The 20,061-nt window shown below is 41.0% G+C and overlaps 2 protein-coding genes across 5 annotated transcripts in view; one reads left to right on the forward strand and one right to left on the reverse strand.

The window, feature by feature from the left end:
- Nucleotides 1-20,061, reverse strand: part of Cstl1 (cystatin like 1) — a 49,763-nt gene that overhangs the window by 1,863 nt on the left and 27,839 nt on the right. For 3 of the 4 annotated variants that reach the window (XM_078051321.1, XM_078051322.1, XM_078051323.1), the window contains 2 exons: nucleotides 17,538-17,873; nucleotides 14,470-14,580 (listed from right to left, as the gene is read on the reverse strand). In XM_078051321.1, the coding sequence (XP_077907447.1) occupies nucleotides 14,470-14,580; nucleotides 17,538-17,756 (330 nt within the window). In that variant the 5' untranslated portion in view covers nucleotides 17,757-17,873. Of the gene's footprint in view, nucleotides 1-11,267; nucleotides 13,114-14,469; nucleotides 14,581-17,537; nucleotides 17,874-20,061 lie in introns of those variants that run through there. The other variant, XM_078051324.1, reaches the window with a different exon arrangement.
- On the forward strand, nucleotides 4,416-8,240 carry Cst11 (cystatin 11). The gene is made up of 3 exons (XM_005334599.4): nucleotides 4,416-4,649; nucleotides 5,558-5,662; nucleotides 8,057-8,240. The coding sequence occupies exons 1-3, from the start codon at nucleotides 4,428-4,430 to the stop codon at nucleotides 8,138-8,140; spliced, it is 411 nt and encodes a 136-aa protein (XP_005334656.1). The 5' UTR covers nucleotides 4,416-4,427; the 3' UTR covers nucleotides 8,141-8,240.

Raw genomic sequence — 20,061 nt, forward strand, 5'->3', positions numbered from 1 at the left:
GTGGTAATCAAAAGTTTTAAACAATTTAATTATTCAGCATGCAGGACAAGGTATGAGCCCTCCTTAGTAGCAGTTTGAGAGGCAATTCTCTGAGCAGTGGTGGCTTCCCAGGAAGATCAAAGTGGTAATATCAGGGCAGCTGGTAATGTGCCATCAGGCGGTCCTTGAGGTGGCTATAAGTATTGCATGGTGGCAGTTAGCATCTGGCCCAAGAACTTGGTGTCTCTCTTAAGGCTGGGGCATGACTCACTGGGGCAGATAGCAGGCCTTCCTAGCAGCTCAGTGTGGTGCCGTCTCATGGACTGTGTTTTTTCCAACTTGTGTTCTGATTTGTGCGTAACTTAACCTTAGGAAACAAGCATTTTCCTAAAGTTGAAAGTTATTTATGATTCTATCTTATGTTGTATAATATTGCATTGTATCAAGGCATAAAAATGTGCTATTTTATGTCCTTGTTGTTGAACATATCTATGTTATTTCCAAATCTTTGCAAATGTATGTTGCAATGATCTCTCTCTCCCTCCCTCCATCTCTCTCTCTCTCACTCTCTCTCCCGGTGTGTGTGTGTGTGTGTGTGTGTGTGTGTGTGTATACATTATGTGTTGAATTACTATTAATGGCCAATTTCCAATATCAGAACAATTGAATTAAAATACATGAAAGATTTTTAGACATTTCCATGAAAACACTAACAACAAAAATGATAGATCATATATCAGGACAAAATAGAATAGTCAAAACAAAATAAAGCAGACCCATCTGATACTTGACATTATTGAAATAATGATTCAGTACAGAAAGAATAGTCTTTCTGATGTTGAAACCAGTGAGCTTCCACACACAATAGAAATGAGCTGCAAACTCAACTTCAAAACTTATGCAAAAATTAACACCAAATGAAGTAACAGGCAAAAAATAGTACATGATAAAAGTTTTAGAACAAAAGATTCATGAATAGAAGTTAGGCAAAAAGTTTTCAAACAGACACCAAAACCACAATCCTTACTCTAATAAAAATACTGCTAAATAAAAAGACAAGCTACAACCTGGGAGAAAATACTTTCTTTTTCTTTTTTAATTAGTGCCTTATAATTATACATAATTTGTGGGGTTCATTGTTGCATGTTTGTATGTAACGTGTGTATGTGAGTTGGTCAATTTCATTCTCCTTTATCTCCCATTTCTCATCCTCCTCCCTCTCCTTTCCCCCTTCTTCTATTCTACTGGTCTCCCTTCTATTTTCATGAGCTCTTGCTCTCTCTCTCTCTCTCTCTCTCTCTCTCTCTCTCTCTCTCTCTCTCTGTCTATCTCTATCTCTATCTCTCTCTTTCTCTCTTCTATTTTCTTTCTACTTCCACATACAACCCTTGACTTTGAGTCTGTTTATTCTGCTCAATATAATGCTCTCAAGTTCCATCCATGAGAAAACACTTTCAAATCACATACCCAGAGAAAATTTGTGTCCAGAGAATATATAAACAATCTTTAAAACTCAGCACTTAAAAAACAATTAATAAATGGTCAAAAGGCAAAAACAGACACTTTAACAAAAATTTATAAATAGAAAAAAAATCATAAAGTGATCATTGACTAATAGGGAATAAATTCCACATCATTATCAATTAGACAAATGTTAAAACCATGATGAAATACCAATGCTGGATGCTTATATATACTATTTCTGATCTTGTAGCAACTCTGCAAGAGATAATTAATGAATGTGTCTCTGCCATGACACCCTAGACCAAAGAACAGAAGACAAAATTTCATAAATATTGTTTAGAACACCTTACAATAATCTCATCATGTTTTGGTCATATGAGGCCATGAGAATCAGAAGCCAAAAATAAAGTGACTTAAACATACAAGAGTTCATTTTCTTCTATAAAAGAAGTTAGGATAGCAATATAGGCTTGGAATGGTGACTCCAAAAACTGATGAGGGCACAAGGCACCAAGTTCCTTTCATCTTTCTGCTGTTCCATTCTCAGAGCTAGTCTCTGTCCTTAGTTTATTTCTTCTTCCAATACAGCTGCAGGGGCTCCACTCATCATTTGCTTATTCCCAATAGCAAATAAGGCAAATGTGACCCTTCCCAACTAAGTCAGCTCTTCATAGAATGAATCCTTCTGTGTCTTAACTATCATTTTACTTATTTCTTGGTCATATGGTATCATGGTTTGGATCTAGAATGTCTCCCAGTGCAGCAATGTTCAGAGGTAGGACTTTCAGGAATTGATTGGAACATGAGGGCTCTGACCTCATCAGTGGATTAATCCATTGAGAGCTAAATGGGAGGTGAAGGAAACCATAGGCATGTGGCACAATTGAAGGAAGTAGATCACTGAGGGTGTACCCTGGAAGGGTATTTCTTATCCTCAGCCCTTTCGCCATCTCCTTTTTTCTCAGCAAGAGAAACAATAAGAGAGGTAAATAGGGAGCCTACATCCTGGGTGTCGCAACCCCTCGCCAGCAAGGGAAACACGACACAGGATTCTTCTTTCAGCAGTTTATTCAGGACCCTTGAAGCATGATGAGAAAACGGGAAAGAGCGCGAGCGGTCGGTCTGCCCTGGCTTAAGTACCCAGCCCCGCCAATGAACTAGCACCACATGGAAAAGTCTAATAGGTACAGCACAGCAGAAGCAGGCCAGAGCCCAGCCCCACAGCCTTACAAGGAGTTGTTTACCTCTAACAACTCTAACTGCTAAAGAAGCAGAAGCAGGAAACCAGCGCCATTTTCAGGGTGCGGTCGCCAGCTCCCAACACCTGGGAACAAATCTTTACTCCTCACACTTCAGATAGAACCCTAATATCCAGAGTATACAAAGAACTCAAAAAATTAAACAACAAGAAAACAAATAACCCAATCAACAAATGGGCCAGGGATCTGAACAGACACTTCTCAGAGGAGGATATACAATCAATCAACAAGTACATGAAAAAATGCTCAACATCTCTAGCAATCAGAGAAATGCAAATCAAAACCACTCTAAGATACCATCTCTCCTTTGTATTTAATTCAAAGATCCTTTCACCTATTACAGTGGGATTGAGGTGGTTGAGTGTCTCCGTGTATCTTTTGTGCTTGTGTATGTCAGTGTGGGTGTGTACATGGGCCATGTCTGTGAGGGTGTGTCAGTGTGAGTGTAGATATGGATGTGGAGCAAGGGTGTAGGTGCACAAGTCTGTGTGTAGATATGCACTTGTATGTGTGTGTCAGTATGAGTGTAGGTGTGTATGTGGAATAGGAGTGTAGACACATGTGCCTGTCTGTGGCATGCCTGAAGACAGGCATGTGTCTGTGTTAGCATCAGTGTGGATAAGTAGATGATTACTATATGTGTCTGCAAGGAAGGCTAGGTGGGAAGTGTTAGGAAAGAGATGCTGTTTCCTTGTCATGGGGCCTTCCACCCATGGGAATACCAAGCTGATCATTAAGAACAACACTTGGAACAGGCATCCTGTCCTCCCAGGTAAGTCTTCCCTGTACTCACCCACATTCTCCCCTGGGTTCCCACACACAGGAAGGAAACGTCACTACACATCATTGAATTATATCCTTCCAAATAACACCTCAAAAGGCTTTCTTAGTAATAATACCTAACAGTGCATCCAGCTGGCACCTGCACTGAGGGCCAGTGACATGAGTGCCAGCCTTCTCCTACAAGATTTCTTCCTTCTCCACTTGGACACCAAGCTTGGGGTTCCCATGTGGTCTTATGTTGCTGAGAGCAGTTTCCACGTAGAAAGCTTTTTGCCTCTCCCTCCTGAGAATATAGAACCTCTCCCTTGGTCTCTTTCTCGCCCCATCCTCCTCCAAAACATGGATTTGGGGACAGGTGCCATTGGCCTCACAGGTGAGCCTTTCTGACTTCACACTCTTCTGTCTGGTCACCTATTCCTTTGTTCTTTGGAGAATGCTTTCTGTACAGACCTTACCTTCAGGGACTCCTCCTTCCCAGGCCCACCTGGTGTTGACTTGCTTCCTGGAATCCAATACCCTCATGTCTTCATAATTTCCTGTACTCCAGACTTCCTACAGAACATGCTCAAGTGAGCTCAGAGGACAGAGGCTCCTGACTTGGTTTCCATTACAAATGTACTAAGTCCACAGAAGAGTGTGTATTGCTGAGAAAGCAGCTGCAAAAGAGAATGTGTGTGTGTGTATGTGTGTGTGTGTGTGTGTGTGTGTGTGTGTGTAAAACAAGAGCTTATAAGAAAAGAATGACGGAAAGTGGAGTGAGCTTGCCAATCATTGCACTCTTCCCAGAGCAGGCAAGAGAAAGGAGGAGGAGAGGTGAAGTGTGGGTGTTCACCATGGGTTGCTTTTAAATCCAGCCAGGGCAGATGGGGCTGCCAGTCTGATTAGCTGGCTCCTGGGAGGGTTGGGAGTGGGCTTTTCCTGTTCCTATCTAGCTAAAGGAGGATGGCCAGACTCTGGCAGTCTCCGCAGCTCCTGCTGGCCATTCTAATGTCCCTGGTGGCCTTCACCTACCAAGTAAAGAAATCCTTGATAAGTATCCAGGAAGCATCTGCAGTGGAAAACTTCGTAGAAGACACCTTAAAGTACATCAACAATGAATACAACAAGCAAAGTGATGACACATACAACTTCAGGATCCTTCGAGTCCTAAAGATCCAGAAGAAGGTCAGTGAGTGGCTTCCATCCTCTCCTCACCACACCCAACCTCCAGGGACCCACTGATACTACAGGGTGTGTGTCCTACTCCAGTGAAATCTAGTGCCACATGAAGCAGGCATTTTTTTTTCAATATAATTTTTTATTTCTCACTGAGATCCTTCTCCAAATTTAAGTATAAGTGGGGCCAATAGATGGTACTTGATAATGCAAAACAATTATTGCTTGTTCTTTCAGAATAATTCTAATGTTTCAATCCTCATGCATATTAATCTTTTAATTTTTTATTTTTATTTATAAATAACAGCAGAATGCATTACAATTCTTATTACACTGATAGAACGCAATTTTTTATATCTCTGGTTGTATGTGCAGTATATTCACGTGAAGCAGGCATTTTAAAAGAAATATACATTCTCTAGAATGAACGAAGTTGTTCTTTAAAGATACTAAAAAAAATAATCAATGGTCAACAATTTATACACCAAGGGCCAAATCTCCTGCTGCCTGCATTTGAAAATAGAGTTGCTTTGAAGCCCAGCCAAACCTACACATATATACCACCTGGCTGTGGTAATGCTTCTCTGCACAACTGACAAGTTGTAGCAGAGACTAGATAGCTCACAACGCCTAAAATGTTTACAATCTATCCCTTACCAGAAAAACTTTACAGATTTCTGCCTTGAACCCTTTGCATCACTTCTATTATACAATGGGGAACTTTGCTTATGAAGCAAGAAACATAGTGTTTCTTGTGGCTTCTGGTGTATTTTTGAATGACAAAAAGAGGCAAGGCATCACACAAGAAGAGACCACCAATCAGTCTAGAACAAAGTATAAATGAATGTCTGTACGCAGAAACAGCAGAGAAGGGAGAAGAGGTTGCTCTGCATCTCCTTGTCTCTTGATGCCCACAGATAACCGACCATATGGAGATCCTTGCACATGTGGAGATGCAGAGAACTGTCTGCCTGAAGCCAGAGATGGGCAACTGTGAAATTCAAAATGGGAAACTTTACAAGGTACTTGGTAAAACGCATTCACTTAGAGAGAATTCATTTTCAGTAGGTTATTTTTTTCTGTATGATGAGGTTGGGGCAGAAGGGCAGAACTATTTAGGACTCATTCAAGCTTGCTTGAGGGGCTGGGGATATGGCTCAAGTAGTAGCGCGATAGCCTGGCATGCGTGAGACACTGGGTTCGATCCTCAGCACCACATAAAAATAAAGTAAAAATATTGTGTCCACCTTAAAGCTAAAAAATAAATATATAAAAAAATTCATTCAAGCTTGCTTGAAAAGAATGCATGAATAATACCTTCTTTCTCAGAGAGAAAAAGCAAAGATGGGAATGACCAAGGTATCACTCTTTGGTTGCTGAAAGGATTATAAAGAGGCTGAAGTGGTCCAGAGGAGCCGTAGAGATGGCTAAGTTGCAGGGGGACAGGAAACAGTCAAATTATTAGTAAAACTCTAGCAGCCAGAGGGACCCAGCGCTTGCTGAATATCTGAACATCAGCACACCAAGAATGTGCAATTCCTGAGCTCCTGTCCTTCTTCCTTTCAACCAACAGTGTTTGGCAAGCATAAGACCAAAAAACAAGTTGAAAATAATTCGGCCAGTGGCAGAGCTGGGTTGGGGAGAATGAGCCCATGTGTGTATGATATGCTGAGTGGCCTCCTGCCCCAAAGTCTGCTCAGCCATCAGCATGCTTCATTCCTGCTTAGCACTGTGTGCCTGAAGGAGGCTGGGCAGACACTGGCCCACACCATCACTACTGTGTGCAGAGTTAGGGTCAGTTCTCTGTTCAGAAAGACCTGGAAGGTTGTCTCAGAAGTCTTCCAGATCTCTTACTCATCCAAAAGAATTAAATCTAGGATAATTGTATATCCCTCCTTGCCTAGAAGAGTCCTGACTTATGACAACTTTTTAATAGAATCATTTAATAGCATATCCTTTTGCTTATATCATGGCCTTGCTTGATTCATAAATTATGTGGTCACCCTAGTTATAATAGTCTGAGGTTTCTCAACACAGAAATGTGTCCATCCCTGGATTCCCTTCTCATGCTCTACATGTATAATTCTTCAAAATCTAGCAAGGAAGTCTTCTTTGGTTCTTCCCTGGGGAAGATCATAAAATTTCTGTAAAGAATAATTTAATCTAACAGTAAAGTCAAATTTTTAAAAATCAAACTTTCTTACTAGAGAGACTGAATTGGTGGAGTTAGTATGCTGAGTTCTATTTTAAGAAAAATGTAAAAGTAAGCCTCACTCTTTACATCTAGGCTTCCAAGTGAAAAGCAGGAAAAACAGAATTAGACCTCCTAAAAAATAATAATCAATCATATGAAAAATATATTTAAAATATTGATTATCATTATGGAATAAAAATGGAGTAAACAATAAGAGAAACTTGGGAAACGATAAAAAGAAAGCAAGGAGAAAATAACGATATGCATAGATGGATGGATGGACAAATTAAGGAAACCAAGATAGATGGATTGGGTGAAAGGAAGGAAGTTAGATGCATAGATGGAAGGAAGGAAAATGAATGGATATTGAATGGAATTGCAAGTGTGTTTGTATAAATGAATGGATAAACAGATGAGTAGATGAATGGAAGGATATAAATGGTTGGAAGGAAGGGAGAGAGAAGAAAAGGAAGAAAGGGAATCAATGGAGGCCAAGTAAGAGAAGGTATAGAGTAAAAACCACGAGTAAAAATGAAAAGGAAAAACAATCAGTGGTTCCTATGGTGAACAATGGCTGGGCAAACACTTCATTTTTATTCTTCAAATCTGATCATAAATGGATGTTTTCTGAAATGATTCCAGCAATATGACTATCAAATGACTGAAATCAAGAATATAAACACAGATCTGGATTAGAGAGGCGGTGTGGGAAGCCACTCCAGATGCACACACCTTTAAGTCCTGATGTACCACAGGGATCTGAAAGATCACTGTAGTCTGATACTGTAGTGTCATGACTCTTGACTCACGCTTTTCCCTTGTGTGGATAATAAGGTGTGGGAGTGGCCCTAGGAGTAGGTGGCACCCAGAGGGGTTGAGCTACACTCACCTGTTCCCTTGTAATCCTATCCCTCGCCTCATTTGAATGGCTTCATCCCAATAAAACGGTTCAAGCACGTGCTCCTCTCTCTCTTTCCATGGACCCCTAAGGTCGGAGGAACCATCACAGGACCCAAATAAAAAGGTATTTGTCTGTCTCTGTGTGTTTATTTCATGCAGCCCAGTTCACCTGGAGTGACCTTGAGTGTTTAGTTGTGAGACCCGACAAGGTGGTGTTGTTTTCCCTGTCCTTAGATCTTATATCCCCTTCTTTCTCCCTGGCATGTAAATTTCACTTTGCATGTTAATCTCCTTAAGTACTGGTTTTGTTTTTTTGTTTTAGAAAATCCACTGCTACTTCTCAGTGTTTGTTATACCCTGGACTGAAACCTACAAAATTCTGGGCAAAAACTGCAGCAACATCTGAATGCCCTGGAGCACACACCTGTGGTCACTGTATTTGATGGTCCAGAAACCAACAGTAATCTTCAGTAGACAATAAATATTTGTCAACCTGTTTCCTTTAATGGTCTTCATGGTTGTGACTCTACTCTCTTTTTCTTAAATTCTTCAGCTCATAATAATATGATGTGGAGTGTCTTGGACCAGGACAATTTTGGGGTCCAAATGAAGTAATATGAATAATTTCTTCTGCCTTGCCTGACAAAAGAATTTCAGCCTTATCCTTATATCAAGCAGGAGTCTTTAGATTTTAAAATAAGATGGAAAAGATAAGGAGATTAAACAGAAGGGAAAATGTTTCAAGTAACTTTTTTTTAAGATAGAGAGAATTTTTTAATATTTATTTTTTAGTTTTCGGCAGACACAACATCTTTGTTTGTATGTGGTGCTAAGGATCGAACCCGGGCCACATGCATGGCAGGTGAGTGCGCTACCGCTTGAGCCACATCCCCAGCCCTCAGGTAACTTGAATCAACAGCCCAGGGATATTTGCAAGTGTGTCTCATAATGGAATCTCTGAGGAGCCTAGTGAAGAGCACCCCTGTCCTCACCTGAAATGTGAAACAAAGAGAGCCAGGCAGAGGGGCACATGCCTATAATTCCAGCAGCTCAGAAGGCTGAGGCAGGAGAATCACAAGTTCAAAGCCAGCCTCAGAAACCTAGTAAGGCCCTAAGCAACTTAGAAAGACCCTGTCTTAAAATAAAAAAGGGCTGGGGGTGTGGCTCAGTGGTTAAGAACCCCTAGGTTCAATCTCTAGTACCAAACAAAAAATGTGTGAAAGAAGGAGAAAAACCACAATAAAGAAATATGAGACTTTTGTTATTGATTAGCTCTAGGTTGAGAGATAGATGTACCTACCTCATTTTCACCTGCAAGTGTACTTTCTACCACCAAACTCCATAATTAGACTTCTGCCCCATAACACCAGCAACACTGGATCAGAGCTGGTCTTTCCATGAATTCTGTCGTATTCCTGCTGTAGGAGCAAAGGAAAATATATGCTCCCTGTTGGAAGAGGAAATGGGATACAATGCCCATTTTATTTTTCCCACATAGACTGTCAGATTAATTCTGCCAGAGAGGAAGGATCAAGGCAGGGAAAAATCAGCAATGCCATTTTAAAGGGGATATGCTTTCTGTCTCAGTCTGTTTTCTGTTGCTAATATTTCAATATCATAGATTGGGTATGTTATTTAAAAAAAAAAAAAAGGCAAATTTTGACTTGTGTTTCTGTTCCAAGATCAAAACTCATGATCTGGTGATGACCCCCCTACTGGCAACACCTGGAGGTGGCATACGGTATCACAAGGTGAAAGCTATAGAGTACACGAGAGATCTTTATCAAACTGGCTTCTATAGCAGAGCCACTCTCAAGATAACCCACTAACAACTCATGAACCCACTAATCTATTTATCATGTGAATGAATTATTCCTTTAATCATGTGAATGGATTAATCTGTTAATCACATGTATGGATTAATCCATTCATGAGAACAGAGCCCTAACCTCCTCTCAAAAGTCCCAAATGATCCTTTTAATACCTCACAATGGTGATTAAATGTCAATATAAGTTTAGGAGGAAAGAAACCATATTCAAATCATAGCACTTTTCATGATGGCTCGACAACAGTGGGGCATAAATGTCCCCCCTACCCGATGGTTTGACTCAAGGCCTCAAACATTGTCAGCAGGCTCCTCCCACTTCACTTCTTCCATATGGTCTCAGGAGAGCTGCCGGCAACTCAGTGGGATCACCTTTGTCCTCTTCACATCCAGTAGAAAGGAATATCTAATGCCCAAGCCTCTAGCAAAGGCTGAAAACACACACACACAACACAGAACATTCATCTAAGGGAGTTGGAAGTTAGGAACTGGGATATTATCCAGTGGTTCCAGTCAGTATTTGTTGAGGGTAGCTCCTAGACGGCATTAATTCCCTAGTATTTCTGGCCTGGTTGCTCCACAGCACAGCAAACAGCAGAGAGTACCTGCAGATAAAGGGGTACAGGTGCTGGCACTTGGAAGTTGACCTGGCATGCACAGAGAGAAAGGCTGAAAGGATACAGCAGAGTACCAGCAGAATGTTCCTTGCACATATGCAGTGTAAACTGTGAGGCATAGTAGCCACAACAGGATAGCTGGGACCTCTCACATAACAGAAACTTTAGCTTCTACTCTCTATCAAAATTCTGGAAGGTTCAGGGCCCTGTTTCATGTGGGTCCTAGGTGAAATTCCCCTCTGCCAACAATGATACTAACCTAAAATATCAGCAAGTTTGAAAAAAGCAGGACCTACTTCACGAAACAGTTACAAAGATTAAAGATGATAATGTACATAAATTGCATAATACCATGTTCTAACACAAGGCAGGTATTCAAACGAATGCTAGCTAGTAATAGGAAGTAGCAGTGATAGTAATTTAATATCAATCAGTAACTAATGCTCTTCAGGTATTTTGGCTATTTTGTCCCCAAGGCAGGGACTATTATCTTTGGGGGGAAAAAGAGATGGGACATTCATGCCCATTAATCTCTTGGATTTTTCAGCCCATATTTGAAGATTCTTTTTAAACTATTTTTTCTCATTTATTTTATTTTTATAGGAAATTACAAAGATAATTCAGAAAAGTTCCCTGGACCCTTCATCTAGTTATCCCTGGTAGTTATAGTTTATATAATAGAAAAAAATCATAACTAGGAAGTTGACATTAGTACAGTGTATGTTTGTCATTTTGTTACATGTGTACATTTGTGTAACTACCACCACAATCCAGATATCAGACCCATGCCATCCCAGAGAGCCTGCTGTGCTGCTTCTGAATACCCAGTAAGAGACCACAGGCCCTTTGCCTCACAGCGGTCTGCTTATGCCCAACCCTTCCTGTCTGCCAATAATAAAAAGCAAAGTGGGCAGGTTGGGCAGGCAAAGCTCACTTTTGAATGTTCAAATCAATGTCATAAAGTTTAGTAAAACATTATAAAAAGAATAGAGAGCTAATATGGAATTATATAAAACAAAAATAGAAATGGAACAATTAGACCAACCATGTAAATGAAAGATATAAAATAAATAGGTCTTAGAGGCTTAAATCAACCACTTAGTAATATTAAAAAGGCAATCAAGGAAAAAACTTTACAAACAGGTATTGAGCAAAAACTGTTAAAGGCTGAATACATGCGCATCCTCGTAATAACCAGTTCAACTTATAGGCACATACTAACAGAAACAAGTATACATGTCCACCATACATACATACATGTATGTTTATTGCAAGTAGCTATTATTCTTATAAGTTTAAAACTACTCGAAAATTCATTATCAGAAAATAAACTGTGATTTGTTTGTGTAATGGAATTCTACTCCATAATAAAAGTGAACTATAAGTACAAACACCTGCAAAATATATATTGAATGAAAGAAACCAAAAAACAAGAGAATACATACTGCATAAATCATCTCCAAAAATTTAATCAGTTATCTCAACCAAGGCAGGGTGTTAGAATCGAGACAGAGGTTGCTTTTGGAGGTTCCTCATTTGCATCATGGAGGAAATCTCCTTGGAAAGCCATTTCATAGGTTGTCATGATGATTGAATTAGATGGCGAGAGCAGCAGGCCTGTGAGTGGCACCCGGTTTGCCCCCCATGGCATTAGATTTGCATGGCAGGATGCTTCTGACCTTTGCACAATGATTTCACCAGCTTTTCCTCTTTTCCTCCATCTCCTTTTCTCCCCCAGGCCTCTCTGGCAGGAGAGAAGACCACAGAGTCATGTGGTACACTTGGCTTGCTCTCAGCCCCAGGTTGGGTCTAGCATGTACCTTCTCTACAGGACTTATAGGAGGGAGAAGCCCACTGAGATAAGTCACTGTAAATGTTGGATGCTCAGAGGCAAACCAGACCCCTGAACTGTCATTCTTAGAAAGGATGCTGGGAAGTCTGACTTTGGCTAAAGTCTGAAGACATAAAGGGTAAACAGTTTCCCCCCAGTGATGCCAATTCTCCCTACCTGAGCAGAGGGCCTCAATGTGTCCAGACTGTCTGTATAGACCATGAGGTCTATGCTGAACATCTACTCTCCTAGGAGTCTAGAATTTTGACACACTCAGAGGTTGGGACCAGTTCCCAACAAAAACCATGGGCACTGATCTCTAACCTGCTTCTCTGGGACATGACATTTCATAAGTGTCATCACAGCTCAATGCTGGGGATTAAGCCTGTCCCCATGTGATGGCACTGGGAGAGGATTTTGCAAGCTTCCACCTGATTTGTGTAGACTTCACCCATGCATGCACCTTTTCTTTCTAATGATTTTGTTTTGCTTTTTGTTTTGACACTAGTCCTCTGAGACCTCTAATGATTCACCCAACCTAGTTTGCTCCTGGGGACCTGAGACACACACGCAGTGTGAGTCATGGTGTGGTGTGTGTACAGGGAGAACACAGGGCTCTCCCATGCTTGGAACAGAGGTTGGGGATGTTCCTAAATCCAGAATAGTCAGAAGAGGTGGGCTGAGGTAAAGAATGGCAAGGTTCCCTCAAAGACCACTGCAGCAGACCCTAAAGACCACGGAATATGTGTGAGTCATATAAATGAAGGGATGAGTGTAGGGGTGAGAGTGTGAAGGTATGTGTGCATATGTACAAGTATGTCCATGTGTTTGCAAGTAGTGAGATTGTGTATGTGGGTGTGTTAATGTGGGTGTCATTGAAAGTCTAGGTAGTAAGGGTGAGTGAGCATGCATGTGGGTGTAATGAGACCCCAGTGAAGGACACAATGCCTTTTAGAACTTTATAGCAGCTGATGCACAGTGTAGCCATTAAAGGACTCATCGAAGATATTTGCACAAAAGCTCATTTCTCCAGACAAGAGCTGTTCCAGAGCTGGTAATACTGCACCCAGGGCACTGTGTATATCAAAGATTGGCAAATCAAAGTCTGTGAAAGGGAAAAAAACATACAATCAGCTACAGAGGAAATAGTTTTCAAGGGCAAAAAGAAGGCTCCTGCCCCTCAGGCCCTGGTGGGCCCAGGGAGTAACTGTCTACAGTCAGCTGGTAGCACTAAGAGGGAAGGACACCAGTCTAGCCATTGGGGGCCCATAGCAGGTGCACCTGGATAACCCGGCAGGATCCAGGAATGATGGCAAGGGGCAATGACAATGTTCCTGTCCTCCACTTGTACACCTACACCCAGGCACAGGGAGAGATTCTCATATCTGCCAGCTTGAAGAAGGGACAAACTTAGGGACCAGGAAAAGCAGAAAGGGACAGGCATAACTTGGAAGACAAGGAGGAGATTGGACAATCCTCAGCAACTTGGAAAGTAAGAGTCCAGACTTGAACAAGGGCCCCAAGGAAAAGGAAACACTGCTTTCTGAGAGGGCTAGGCAGGTGGGAGTGGAGGCCAGGTGACAGAAGGCCTGGGCCATAACTATGCTGCCCAGTAGAGAGACTACCTAATCAAAGAGTCTTCCTCCCTCTTCCAGGTGTCTCAGGAGGTGTTAGGCAGCCCCAGGGCTGCATCCTAACCAGCAGAATCCTCACAGCTGGAAAAGCTGCCAACATCCAATGAGTACATTTCAAAATGTTCATTTCCAAACTAAAATCAGCACAATGTAGTAATGTATGCGCACCAATATTTATAGAAGCATGATCCACAATGGCCAAGCTATGAAACCAACCTAGGTGCCCATTAATAGACAAATGGATAAAGAAAATGAAACATACATGCATAATGGAGTTCTGCTCAGCCATAAAGAAGAATAAAATTATGTCATTTGCAAGTAAATTAAAGGAATTAGAGAACATCGTGCTAAGTGGAATAAACCAGACTTAGAAAGTCAAGAGTCAAATATTTTCTCTTGTACATGGAAACTAGAGAGAAAAAAGAAATTTTTAAAGGAATCTCATGAAAATAGAAGTACAGTAGAAGTAGGGAACCAGGAGGTAGGAGAAGAAAAGGGAAGCACTGAGAAATGAAGTTGACCCTGTATGAATATATCAGAGTGCATTCCAATTGTGTATATATAACTATAATGCAACAATACATAAATAAGTAAGAGGGAGAGAATAGAGTATAGGAAGGGGATCAGGGAAGGGATGAAGATAGCGAAAGAGGAAATACTGGGAGATTGAGATAGAGCAAGTTACATTATATGCATTGATGAATATGTCAAAATGAACCTCACTATTATGTATAACTGTAATGCACTAAAAAGTAATAAATAAATAAAATGTTCATTCCACCTCCTCTTTGATCTCAGGTCCCTCTCAAAAGACTCCCATCACATACCTTTTTCAGCTTCTTTTTTTGCAGGGGGCAGTCAGTAGTTTTTGTTTCATTCCTTTTGCATTTGGTCCTGCTGATCTTCACAGTAAGCAAATACTCCACTCCTGTTGTCAGCTGATGAGAAGCAACTGTTAGTTTCAACTCTATACATCCAATGACTGAGACTGTCCAAGAAGGGATAGAACTAGGATTGAATCCCCAGAGCCACAATTCCTGTTCCCATAGCTCACCCATCCAAAACTCAGCTCCTTTCTTCCTCTTGGCTTAACAAGTCTCAGTAGTACCCAAGGTTCCTGGTGAGCCCCCAATTCTTGGCCCCTGGATCAGCTATAGATTGCTTATCTTCTGTTTCTCATCCATATTCAGGACAAAGGAAGTGGCAGCAAGCTGGGTTGCCTAGCAACCACAAACCACTCCCAAGTGGTCACATACCATCTTCATAATGCAGAGAGCCAGTGTCTCATTTGTGTCCTCCCAGTCCCTACAGCCATCTCCTCCCCACCTAACCTCCCCTTCCTGCCTGGTCAATCTGAAGAGAGAGAGAGTTTAGCACATAGCTAAAAATAGATTTCAGAATCAAAATTGATTTGGGGCATGCACTCCCCATTTACTGACTCTGTGACCTTGAGCAAGTTACTTAACAGCCTCATTTCCTTCACTTACAGAGTCCAAATAACCATTATGCCTTCTTGTGGAGTTAGTTATGTGCACTAAAGGGAAGCATGTAATTCACTTAATGCATTCAAAATACATTTTAAATTTTTTAAAATTATAAATTATTTAATATTTCAGTAAAGTATCTGGAACATTACTCTGGAGCAGCTATGGAGTTGGGAGAGCCAGAGAAGAGAAGACAGGAGATCTGGCTTTATCTCCTAAGATCTCTAAACTTGGATGATCCTTCCAACTCCCTGAATCCGTTTTTTTCTGGGGTGTACAAGAATGAAGGAAGAGAATGTGGTAAATATGTGAGCTACTGGGAAGGCAAAGTCACGGCCATTTCCTATGGTTGTCCTTTGTCTTCTTTTACTCATGATCAAGTCTAATCCTGTGAAGACTAAAGGGAGGATGGTTAAGAAAGGTCTTTGTGGACAGGGAGATCCCACACGCAGAAGAAAAACTCTAATCTACTTTGCAAATGAGACATTGAGGCCTGTAGAGTTACATGATTATTGTTTCCTGTTGGGAACTGAGCTGGATTCCCCAGGTTATTAGAGAGCTCTGAATTGGTAAGGGAAAATGCTACAAGGAGTCCCCTGCTTTCTTTCCCAAATGTCAGTGGTCAAATCAAATGAAGTAACTTGATGTTCTCTGGGGTTGTAGAAGCAGGGCATGTCCATTCTGCTCCTGGAAGACTCCGCTAGAAAATTTTGGGGCAGGGCCTCAGGTATATCGGCCTAAAGAAATACTGTGACCCCAGTTCCAATATTCACTGAAACACCCCAGGGTACAGATGCTCCTCTGCTGGTCATCAAACGGCATTTCCAACTATGAGTTGGCCTCTTGCAGGGCTGTCCAAACACTGTCACCCTGACCATCATATTCTCTGTATATACGAAAAAATTACAATTCTGGTCATATATTTAACTAACAATCCAGTGTGCGAAGTATTATTCAGTTAGCCTTGATTTTTTTTTTTACCTTTGTCTTATTTATTTTCATGTGGTGCTAAGGATCGAACCCAGGGTTTTGCATGCACTAGATGAACGCTCTACCACTGAGCCACAGCCACAGCCCCTTAGCCTTGATTTTTAAGAAATGGTTGTAATAACAGCAAATGTTTTTACAAGTGCTACTAGATGTCAACACTATGCTAAGTATTTCCCTCTTATTCTGACCCACTTCACAGGTGAGGAAACTGATAATGGCAGAGTTGAGATGACACTTGACCAAAAACCCACAGTGGGGAAGAGCTAAGTGTCAAAATCAGAAAGGATACCTAGAGCTCAGACCCAGACAACCCTTCATACAAACCTGCTATAATACTCTGTAAGGTATTGGGACACTCACAAGGGCATTCACAATCAAATCTGCCCGGAGACCTGTCTCCAAGATTACTCAGCTATCAAGAGGCAAACCTGTTCTGTTGCTTATCATTTTGAATGACAAACAGAAAGATTGTTTAGAAAGTCTTCTTTAACAGTTAACTATTGATCATGGATTGATCTCACAAGTCAGGATTTGGAATCTTGGTTTTATCCTTGGGAAACTGATCCAAGACAACAAGTTAAATGAGAACACTACCATCTGGCGGTAGAAGCATGTAATTGACAGGGACCCATAAGAATGTCCACGCTGTGATAAGAGGACAGCCTGTGTATCACACTAACACTGCCCACCACAACACCCTGCCTTTCTGCCTAGCTAATCTTCCCTCTACCAAATGCTTGCATTTCTCTCTGGCTAGAGATCTTTCCCTTAATCAATTAGTTTTTCCCAATCTGGCTAAAATAAGACCTCATACTGTCTTTGTCCTAAGTTACATAATTTATCATCTGAACTTGAGCGAAGGTTACACCAATTAAAAGTGGTTTTCAAACAACTTCCTTTTACTTTATCATCTTTCAATTGTTATATTTTTAAAACCTTGTAAACAGGAGGCAACGTAATTGAAGTCTATCTCCCACCTCTCCCACCTTTCCTGTCTCAAAAAGACTTCTGTGATTCTAGAACACAGAAAACCCAATCTAAAATTCTACAACCCTAGACACTGAAAAACTATTTGGGGGAAGAAGAAACCTGTAGAATGTTTGCATTTGTCAAATGAAACGCTTCTAAAAAACAGAAACATCCTTATTTATTATCATCTGGAAAGAGCAGTAGGGAACATCTGTGGACATGTTGCTTTTGACCAAGAGTAAGGGAGTAAGGGTTGATTCCAGTCCTCAGACCAGTATTTTGAAAGCATGACCAAGGTAAACAACTCTAAAAGGCACCCATTCCAAGTGAAGCTGCTCCCCATTTGGAGTCACTGTCACTTGCTTCTTTTGGGAGCCTCATCACAAGGCCTATGTGTTGGCGAATACAAGGATGGGGGCCCTGAAAATGTCTAGAGAAACCAAGGCACAAACCTGCATCTGACTTCGAATTAGCTTCCGTACTCGAAATAGGTAGGTATCGTTGCTGGCGTTGTTGTAGGAATCAATGAAGAAGCTGAGTGTTGAGTTCCTATTGTTCTTGCTCATGGACACATTCTGGAAGCCCTCCCACCTTTCAAAGTGACCGAGTACAGCTACCAGCACCACGCCAACCAGCAACAGCAGGGGAGTCCTCCAGGCTCTGAGGCCCATTTTTCAGCCTCAGAAACCTCCTCTCAATTGGCACAGGTGAGGGTACACAGCGTCTTGCAATTCTCTTGCTCTTCCAAGGTGGATCTCACCAACAGCCTTTCCTGAAAGACGGCTTGCCTGCATTTAAACACAAATCAAGACCCATGCCTCGTCCTTCTCAGGTCCTGAAGGAGGCCAGCCAAGGAAATCTCCCTGAAGGGCTTCTCAGCCCACACCAGTCAGTTTTCTACCCATTTACAACACACAGTCCCAGGCAAGGGAAGTTTCCAAAAACCTGAGGTATAAAAGCCTCCTTCCTTGCCTACATGCAAGAAAACTCCAGCACAGACCAGGACAGTGTTATTCAATAACAACTGACATAGAAGGGTAATATTTAAACTGAGATATAAAGAATCAGTTACATTTAACAAGGAGAAACTGAGATATAAGGAATCAGTTACATTTAATGAGGAGCAGTACATTCTACATACCCACCTTGGGTTTCCAGAGTCTTACCAAGCCATCAACTATTCTGAGTGCTTCCTCTAAAGACAGGTTTTCCTTGCCATGCAGTTGTCACAGATTTCTGCCTATTGAGTCTAACTGTACTTGCAGGCGCTGGCACTGACTCTTGCCATCCCCAATGGAGTTTTGTGACATAATCCTACCCTCCCTATGAGGGAAGAATAATATGTGGGCCACATTAAGAAATAAATCCTACAGAGCCCTAAATTTTCCTGCACCCAGAAGCCCAAATGAACATCCTAGTTTTAAAACATTTATTAATGCGAGACTTGAACAGGATTCTCCAAAAAAAGAATGATCATAGGATAATTGATAAAATGTGAATGAAAGCTGTAAAATAGTTAATATGTTGTCATTTGTTAACTTCTTAGTTTTCATCATTGTACTGTGATTTTAAAATGTTAACATTTGGGGACATGAAGGATATAGGACAAGGCTGTATGTTATTTTTGCAACTTCTTTGGAAGTCTGAAATTGTTCCAAAATAAAAAATTAAAATGTCCAAAACTAAATAAAACTATTGATCTGTAAGAATCAGCATGATATGGCAGGGGAAGCACAAGTCTCATTATCCAATTTTCTTGAACTAAAGTCCCATACTAGGGATTCTGGGAATGTTATTTCATCTCCCTGAGCCTCTATTTCTTTGTCTGTAACACAAGAATGGAGAAAAGACTCATGGGTGACTAAGTAGATAAAGGTAAAGAACCTGTTCCCAAGTCAGGCTTTTGTAGGGGTGTTCAGAAAACATCTATATGATTTTTCTCTGGCTCTGAATGCACACACTTATGTTTGTGATCTGTGGACCCAACTAGCCCCTAAACCAGGCCACCCTCCATTGTGAAAATCCTTCCAGGACCATTACAATATCCACCCTTGACCCTGGAGCCTGCCTTGCCAGGACATATCCAGCCAGTGGAAATGGAAGCTTTGGAATTCCTTGAGCCAGAGCAGAAGACAACTACTGGAAAACAGATGCAAAAAGATTCCAAATAATATGTGAGGCTATCTATCTCACCTCATCTCAGATCTGGGTGATCTCAGCATGCTCTAGAAATCGGGGACGCATCTGATGAACTCTAGACCTCAGAGAGGACAATTAAAATTCAGTGAGTTGTATAAGAAAACCCATGAACATGAAGCTAAAAGTATTAAAAACAAATCTGCTTAAGAAATATGGGAGTTAGCAACTCTAAGTGGATCAAAGACTTAGGCATTAGACCAGAGACCCTGTGCCTAACAGAATAAAAAGTAGGCACAAATCTATATCATGTCAGCTTGGGAATCAATTCCCTTAACAAGACTGCTCAAGATCAAGAAGTAAAATCAAGGATCAATAAATGGGATGAAATCAAAATAAGTTTCTTCACAGCAAAGGAAACAATCCAGGAAGTGAAGAGAGAGACTACAGAATGGGAGAAAATCTTTGCCACCTGAACCTCAGATAGAGCATTAATCTCCAGAATATATAAAGAGCTCAAAAAAATTAACCCAAAATACAAATAACCCAGTCAATAAATGGGCAAAAGAACTCAACATATACTTCACAGAAAAAGAAATAAGATCGGTCAATAAATATATGAAAATATATTCAACATCTCTAGCAATTAGAGAAATGCAAATTAAAACTACACTGAAATTCCATCTCATTCCAATAAGAATGACAATTATCAAGAATATAAGCAACAATAAATGTTGGAGAGGATATAGGAGAAAAGGAACACTCATGCATCACTGATGAGACTGTAAATTGGTGCAACCATTATGGAAAGCAGTATGAAGATTCCTCAGGAAACTTGGA

The sequence above is a fragment of the Ictidomys tridecemlineatus genome, chromosome 5 (assembly GCF_052094955.1).
Source record: "Ictidomys tridecemlineatus isolate mIctTri1 chromosome 5, mIctTri1.hap1, whole genome shotgun sequence".
Classification (NCBI taxonomy): Eukaryota; Metazoa; Chordata; class Mammalia; order Rodentia; family Sciuridae; genus Ictidomys; species Ictidomys tridecemlineatus.

Coding starts and splice junctions, on each gene's coding strand:
- Cst11 (XM_005334599.4), top strand. CDS start 4,428: ATGGCCAGACTCTGGCAGTCTCCGCAGCTCCTGCTGGCCATTCTAATG. Junction 4,650..5,557: donor TCCTAAAGATCCAGAAGAAG/GTCAGTGAGTGG, acceptor TGATGCCCACAG/ATAACCGACCATATGGAGAT. Junction 5,663..8,056: donor AAAATGGGAAACTTTACAAG/GTACTTGGTAAA, acceptor TTTTTGTTTTAG/AAAATCCACTGCTACTTCTC.